The sequence below is a fragment of the Citrus sinensis genome, chromosome 5, assembly GCF_022201045.2.
Source record: "Citrus sinensis cultivar Valencia sweet orange chromosome 5, DVS_A1.0, whole genome shotgun sequence".
In the NCBI taxonomy this organism is placed as follows: Eukaryota; Viridiplantae; Streptophyta; class Magnoliopsida; order Sapindales; family Rutaceae; genus Citrus; species Citrus sinensis.
This window is the reverse complement of record NC_068560.1, coordinates 20,154,089-20,162,567: the sequence shown is the minus strand read 5'-3', so window position 1 is coordinate 20,162,567 and position 8,479 is coordinate 20,154,089. Positions and strand designations below refer to the sequence as shown.

General features: G+C 31.6%; 1 protein-coding gene across 1 annotated transcript; it reads right to left on the bottom strand.

Moving 5' to 3' along the window:
* Nucleotides 1-2,848: 2,848 nt before the first annotated feature.
* On the bottom strand, nt 2,849-5,579 carry LOC127902552 (peroxiredoxin-2-like). The gene is made up of 2 exons (XM_052441965.1): nt 4,993-5,579; nt 2,849-2,994 (listed from the first exon to the last, which is right to left on the bottom strand). Exon 1 carries the CDS (start codon nt 5,498-5,500, stop codon nt 5,012-5,014), a length of 489 nt encoding a protein of 162 aa, XP_052297925.1. The 5' UTR covers nt 5,501-5,579; the 3' UTR covers nt 2,849-2,994; nt 4,993-5,011.
* Nucleotides 5,580-8,479: the final 2,900 nt, after the last annotated feature.

The window sequence follows — 8,479 nt, the reverse complement described above, 5'->3', positions numbered from 1 at the left end:
AATTTTGAATATCTTTCCAAAAGGACTAGGCCAATAGGAATATCTGATGAGGTAATCTGGCTTTGGCTTTCACTTGACTCATGAAATTAGACATCTCACGGTGAAGTTCTGTAGTCATTTGTCCTGATACAAGTTATTTTCTTAGTGAATTCTTTAATTAACCTTTTGTCATTTTTTCAGGTAAACCTGCTTGTTAATGTATTGCCAGTGTCATTCACGGGTCACAGTCACAATCAGGCCTTTAGTGTATGTTGTGCAAATTTTATTGAACTCGCAAGCGTACCAATCTATTGTAGGAGGTGGATTTTAATTATATGTAGAATTAATTTTGTATGAGGATGGTTAGATTTGTGGTGGAGGTGATTTAAATTATCCTAAAATTTGAATTAAAATGGCGAGAAGAAATTGAAGAGAATTCTATTGGAATGCGGCACTTGGGTATCTGGATCCGTATCAACATGCACCATGGGCTAAATATTCCTTATTAATGTCAATTAAATCATGAGGGGGGAATCCACACCTCATGAACTACACTCTAATCAATATGGTGCTAAGAGCTTATCGTGCCAAATAATAATAACCTTGTACTAAGGAGCCAGTGAAACTAAGGAGGTATCTAGATAAGAAATATTCCTTATTAATGTCAATTAAATCATGAGGGGGGAATCCACACCTCATGAACTACACTCTAATCAATATAGTACTAAGAGCTTATCGTGCCAAATAATAATAACCTTGTACTAAAGAGCCGGTGAAACCAGGGCGGTATCTAGACAAGAATATTATTATTTATCGACAAGAAGTCAAAACATCCACAAAAACTAGAGGGGAATAGAAAATAAATTTACTAAATAAAGGTCATGACACATGTTGAGACTTCACCTTCAACCCAAGCTTGAAAGAAAATTAGTTATTCATAATTGAACTAAGGGCAAAATGGAAATTTATTAAAATAAGTAGAAAATAAAAGATGGAGAAGGAATTATAGAAAATGGAGTCCAAAAATGGATTCAGAGATATCAATTTAGGAGGGTAGGCCTCTTTTTTATAGATACATTGAGTAAATCATGGCCATCGGATCAAAAATATTTCGAACGCTTAAGATTGCGCCATGTCATCAGTCAATAGTACTCGGTTTGACCACGCGGTTTGAACAGTAACACGGTTTGACCCGACTTGAATAGTAACGCAGTTTGGTTGAAAATAATCTTGTGTAATGCATGTACCGTACGCGTAATTTTTGGTCCACTAACATGCTGCCATGTCACCAATCAACAGTGCATAAGAATTTTAGTCCAATAGGATCGCGACACCTCATCAGTCAATTCCACATCATCGGTCAATGCCACGTCATCGATCCGTCTATGTGAACAGTGACGTAAACAGTACCGTACGTGTGAACAGTGCCATTTTTCCTTTTATGCTCCTCCTAAGGTTTTCGACCGTCCTGAGTTCAAAAGTGATGTCCGTTTTGCCGTCTGATCTCTCATTTATTGTGAAATGACTATAATGCCCCTAAAATATATAAAATGCTTAATTATAATACAACACACATAATTAAATAACAAAAAACTTAAATACATAAAAGTAAAGGTGTTAGTAAAACTTGAAGTGTAAAATGATGATTTTCTCCTCTATAAATATACATTTTCTGACACTCAATAGTGCACCTGAAGACTTGCTAAAGACTGTGACAAGGACTTTGAATCAGGGATCATCTCCTATGAACATTGACAGGAGTTGCATACTCAAGGCACATTGTCCAAATCTATTCATATAATGGGGGAGATGAAGTTCGACAGCACTTGGAGGTATGTATTCATTGTTAAGTTATATGCGTGTCCAGTTTTTTGACCTTTTTGTTATTTTATTTTAGTTTCCCATGTGCAAATGATTCTAAAATTTGTTATCTAGATTGATACTCACGTTGGTAGAGTAAATGATATTGCTTTCTCGCATCCAAATAAGTAACTTTGCATGATAACCATTGGTGACGACAAAACTATAAAGGTTTTTTTTTTCTATATGATTATTTCTTCATGTTTATTTGTGGAATATAAGTTGCAATTCATTGCTAATTTGGTCTGTAAATTTAGGTGTGAGATGCTACTAATAGTGTGAAGCAGTATATATTTGAAGGCCACGAGGCTCTTGTTTATTCTGTCTGCCCTCATCACAAGGAAAATATCCAGGTAACTGTGTTATATTTTTACTTCATTGTCTTGGTTACATTGTTGGAGATTATCTTGCTTATTTTGCCTATTGTGTCTATTTCTAGTTCTTGATCCTCTATTTTTGATTTTATGTTTAGTTCATCTTTTCAACGGCACTTCACTACTAGAAAAATGGTCTTTACTGACTTTAGAATAGTGTCAGAAATTACTTTTACTGACACTTGTTAATTGTGTCAGTAATCTGGGAATCAGAAAAATAGTGACACTTGTAAGTGGTGTCAGTGATTACTATTACTACAGTATCACCAATATTATGACACTATAGTGTTAGTAGTTATTGATATTTTATTAGTGTCTATGATTACTGTTACCATGGTATCACTAGTTAATTTATTTTAAAAAAATAAAAAATTAAATGGGATCATTGCCTATTGATTTATTGGTAAAATTAAAAGGCACCACAAAATAACGAAAAGAAATTGATTTATATCACAAAATCTTTCATTTCACATTTAAATAGTATTAGTATATATTACAAATTCCAAAACTTCAATAACAAAAATATGAGATATCCTACTCTCATAACTAAATAATCCAAATTCAATACATAAAAATTTCTACCTTCCAATCAAATGCCTACTACTTGTGGCTAAATTTAATAAATCTAGAAGCTAAACTGGGAAGGATCACTGCCTTTCACTCTTTGAATATAAGTAATATAATTGCATTATCACACCAGTAGCTTCTCCATTCAATAGACTGTATGGGTTAGGATATAAGTGAAGTTGAGGAATAAACACTTCAAACACATTGATCAAATCTGCATATGAATACATGGAAAAGAAAAGAAAAAATTAGATGCCAATATCAGAAGTTAATAAATAGTTATGTCAAAAGAACTTGCTGCAGTGTAGCAGAGTTTAAAAAATCAGTAAAAATAACCTACTAGTTCAATCAACATAAAAATTTTCAGATTTGAAGTATGCATATAGAACTTTAGTTTCTCCAAATTTTAGCTCATTCAGACATGTTTAAACTATTGTTTTGCACCACCAAACATGATACATGAGCAATTTATAAAAGATTGGACAGCAACCAACCATTTTGAAAAATCAATTAAAAATCAATTATAGATCCAATTCATTCCAAAATTTCCAGAACTGAAACATACACATTTAACTTTAATTATTTTAAACATATGGTAAAGTTTGGACAATATTTCAATAATTTGAGAGTTCATTCCAAAATCATTACTTATAAACAAGTCTTATGATTTTGGCCATGAATCTTATAAAATTTAAGATACTTAATAGATTGGAATGATATTTTCCAGTTTTTAATAACACATATGAATGAACAACATATTAAAATTTGAGGTTATTCTGATATTATTATGCTGGTTTTTTGTAAGATCAAAAGTTAATAAATAGTTATGTCAAAAGAACTTGCTGCAGAGCAGCAGAGTTTAAAAAATCATTAAAAATAACCTGCAAGTTCAATCAACATAAAATTTTTTAGATTTGAAGTATGCATATAGAACTTTAGTTTCTCCAAATTTCAGCTTATTCAGACATGTTTAGACTATTGTTTTGCACCACCAAACATGATACATGAGCAATTTATAAAAGATTGGACAGCAACCAACCATTTTGAAAAATCGATTAAAAATCAGTTATAGACCCAATTCATTCCAACATTTCCAGAACTGAAACATACACATTTAACTTGAATTATTTCAAACATATGATAAAGTTTGGACAAAATATTTCAATAATTTGAGAGTTCATTCCAAAATCATTACTTATAAACAAGTCTTATGATTTTGGCCATGAATCTTATAAAATTTAAGATACTTAATAGATTGGAATGATATTTTCTAGTTTTTAACAACACATAGGAATGAACAACATATTAAAATTTGAGGTTATTTTGATATTATTATGCTGGTGTTTTGTAAGATCAAAAGTTAATAAATAGTTATGTCAAAAGAACTTGTTGCAGAGCAGCAGAGTTTAAAAAATCATTAAAAATAACCTGCAAGTTCAATCAACATAAAATTTTTCACATTTGAAGTATTCATATAGAACTTTAGTTTCTCCAAATTTCAGCTCATTCAGACATGTTTAGACTATTGTTTTGCACCACCAAACATGATACATGAGCAATTTATAAAAGATTGGACAGCAACCAACCATTTTGAAAAATCGATTAAAAATTAGTTATAGCCCCAATTCATTCCAAAATTTCCAGAACTGAAACATACACATTTAACTTGAATTATTTCAAACATATGATAAAGTTTGGACAATATTTCAATAATTTGAGAGTTCATTCCAAAATATTTGGTGCCAATAAAAGAAAAGAAAGTAGCAGAAAAAAAACACAATAAAAGCTAAATATTTACCTTCTTGTTTCTTCCAAGTAGCCAAAGAAACAATACCTTCTAGTTTCTTCTAAGTAGCCAAAGAAACATAGAAGCTCTTCTCCAAATCACTTATTTAAACCTAAAAGAACAATTAAAACAAAAAAAACTCAAGATCTAATGACAATAAGAGAGACCCGAAATCATAAAATAAGAAAAGAAATAAGAAGTTAGGATTTTAAAGGCAAATGGTGAACATGTGCCATCGGTTTGACAAGATCATGGCTGAGCACTTTTTGACAATTTGTTTTTGGTTTTTTTTTCGATAAAGATGAACAACAGTTTAAACAAAAGACTTCTCTCGTCATACATAACAATATTCGAGATCCATTGGTTTATATTCATCCTAAGCATAGCACAGCAAAAGGAAGTAATAACTCAACCAACACTAAGAACCTGGGATGGAACTGCAAATTTAAAGAGACTTGAGGATGTCATCGGCACTGGAGACAGTGAAATCTCCACCAGATTCAACATTTGCGGCCTTCACCTTGAGGTCATCAACCAAGAGAGCAAACCTCCTTGATTGGGTGCCAAGTCCTTTCTCACTGAGGTCAAGCTCAAGCCCCAAAGCATGGGTGTATTTTGCTGAGCCATCAGCCAGGAACTTCACGCTCTTGTTCTTAGGAAATGTTTTGGCCCATGCCTTCATCACAAATGGGTCATTAACGCTTATGCAGAGAATTTCATCGACGCCTTTTGACTGCAACTCATCAGCCTTCTCGATGAATCCAGGCACATGCTTCAAGCTGCAAGTAGGAGTGAAATCACCGGGGACACCAAAGAGGATGACCTTTTTACCGGCAGCAAGCGAGTGTACGGACACTTGTTGCAACTGATCTTGTTCGTCGAAGTAAACGAGAGTACCGTCCGGCAAGGGGTCACCGACTGCGATAGGAGCCATTTAGAGATAGAATCTGATCCACGCCTGTGATTAAATACACGATTGCCACTGGAGAGCGAGAGCTTTTTGTATTTGAGGAGCACTTTTTGACAATTTGGATGTTAGGGATTTTTCAGATCTTGGGAGCTTAGGAGGGAACGAATACTTTGGTAGAGGGAGTTGAAAAGTTATATTTTGGATAAGATAAGACTTGTCCATTTGTTTTGTTTTTACCCACTCAAAAAGCACAACTCTAAACAAATTAAAAATAATTCATAGCCTAGTGGTCTTTTGATTCAATGTAGAAGCTTTAGTTTTAAGAGGTCTTGGGTTCGAATTCAGACTAAAACAAAATTAAAATGATGATTTTTAATTGCTGATACCAAAGCGTCATTGATTGCTATTACTAAAACTATTGATACTTCAGTATTAGTAATTAGTGATACATATCTGTTAAACGCGGAAAATGATCCAAATATATGTATATACTGATACTTTTAACTAAAGTGTCAGAAGACAAGTATCAGTAAAGACCATTTTTCTAGTAGTGCTTGATGGAAAGATTAAAGCTTGATTGTATGCCAATTTGGGATCTCGAGTTGATTACGAGGCTTGTGGCCGCTGGTGCACAACAATGGCCTACAGTGCTGATGGTACAAGGTTAATATGTTGGACTCAATTCTACTTGTGTTTCCAGTATTATGCTATTTGTTGTTGCATGGGCTCATGCTTGAATGGCTTTGTTTTTGTGTCACTTCCCCTTACTGTATTGGTGGGTGGATACTCTAGCCTCTTTTCATGCAGGACAAGTAAAGATGGGGAATCATTTATTGTTGAATGGAATGAAAGTGAAGGAGCTGTGAAGAGGACCTATCAAGGAATTTAACTGTTGTTTTTATATTTTTGGATGTTTTTTTTTAATTTGGGATGTTTTATTATGTATTGGTGGTGATCACATTAGATACTAGATGTATCCCTTTAAAATTAATTTGTCGGATCAAATGAATGTTAATTAATATAATTGTTTTTATTTTTTTATGATATTCATGTTATTAATTAATTAAATTTGTAAACTGAAATTCATCAATAAATTATAATTGCAATATAATTTTTTAAAAAATATATAACTTTATGACGGGAAATATCCATCATAAAGTCGATCATAAAAAGTTTTCCACCATAATTGAATATTAAGTTTTCCAAATGATAATTGAATTTCCTGCCAAAAATAAAAAAAATGGTGTGAAAATTTAAATAAATTTAAATATAATTATTTTTATATTAAAATGTTATGTGATGGATATATGATTGTGAGTTACCATCATGAATTCATTATGGAAAATATATTGTCATAAATTAATGACTGTGACATAGATGACGGATAAGTTGTTTGTCATGCAGTCCCTTTTATGATAGTTATTTCCCGTCATCTATTACCTATTTTCTTGTAGTGAAGAATTTAGAGCAGATAAAATAATGAGGAGGAAGCCAAGAAAATTGAGTGAAAATAAACGATTTTAGAGGCTTCCTTATATAGATGAGTTAGCCTACTTCAAATAGGAGTAGAAATCCTACTTTTAAAAGGTAAGAATTGAAAAAGAAGATTTTGATCCAAGTTAAGACACCATCAATCATAGAAGAACAATAAGAAAGCATAAACTAACACAAATAAGTCATCAATATGAAGTAAAATGCAAAAAGCCGAATAAGATGCATGATAATTTTTCAAAACTAAAACACAGTGCAATGAATGAAATTCGAAATTAAATTGGGAATGAATGGGATGGATTAGAATGCAATCTAGATGTTGTTGGAAAGATCTTGAATAAGCTTTTCTAAGAATTTTACAAGACTGAATTTGGGGTTCTGTAGACAAAATTATGACAAAAAAATGCAACATGTTTAGTTTTGATGGGCAGAAATAATTTAATGCACTTTAGAAAAACAAATTAGGGTTTTGCTTCGAAAATGTGTTATCTTAACTGTAAAATCATACCAATATATAAGAACATGATAATGCACATACATCATGAACAAAATTTTCAAAAATGATTTTTTTACATGCATTAATAACAAACTTGAATAAGTGAAAAATCAATGTATTAGGGAATTTTCCACAACAAGCATTAATCCATGAAGATAAAGCTCTAATTTCCTCAAATAAGTAAAGACTAGAGAAATTTAAGCTTGTGTGTGCATAAGCAATTCAATCAAAATCGTTTTCCCAAAAAATTCACCACATTCATAGTCAAAATTTCAAATGTAAAACATAGAGCTAGTCAAACTAACCTTATAATATTTGTCTCCAATTTTGACCATTTCAAATATGACAGATATATGTATGAAGTGAAACTTTGCTAACCATTTTGATTTTGCAATTTTTTTTAGAAAATAATTTAGTTTATTGACAATTAAAAAGTGTCTACGATCAGGAGCTTTCACTCTGCCTCTTAAGATAACTTTCTTCTCATGGTAGTTTGTCTTTTGTCATATTTGTAATATGTAAACTTATAGGTAGCTATTTCTAACCATAGTATCTATACATATCAGATGTCTTATGACAAGATAAGAATCAAGGCAAATAGTCATAACTCAAGTTAAATATTCTCAACAAAGACTATGTCAATATCAAAACCTTGAGTCAAAGTAAAGAATAAATTGACATTCATATGCTTTTAAAGAAAGGTTAAATAACTTTGTTGAAAACTTGTTTAAAGCTTTCAAGTCTTTAAAAACATGAAAAGTTATTTGTCGTTTATTAATCCAAGAACTTAGAAATTTTTCACGAACAAAACACAAAAAATGAAGACTTAAAATTAAAAACACATAAATGCATGCCCTATATCTAATCCACAAATGCATGACTTAAATCTAAATGTAGAAACATTTTGACTTACATAGAACACACACCCAATGCTATCCTTAAATAATCAAATTGTTTAGAATCTAAAGCTTTTATAAAAACATCCGCAAGCTATTTTCTAGTATCAATATATTCTA

Coding starts and splice junctions, on each gene's coding strand:
- LOC127902552 (XM_052441965.1), bottom strand. CDS start 5,500: ATGGCTCCTATCGCAGTCGGTGACCCCTTGCCGGACGGTACTCTCGTT.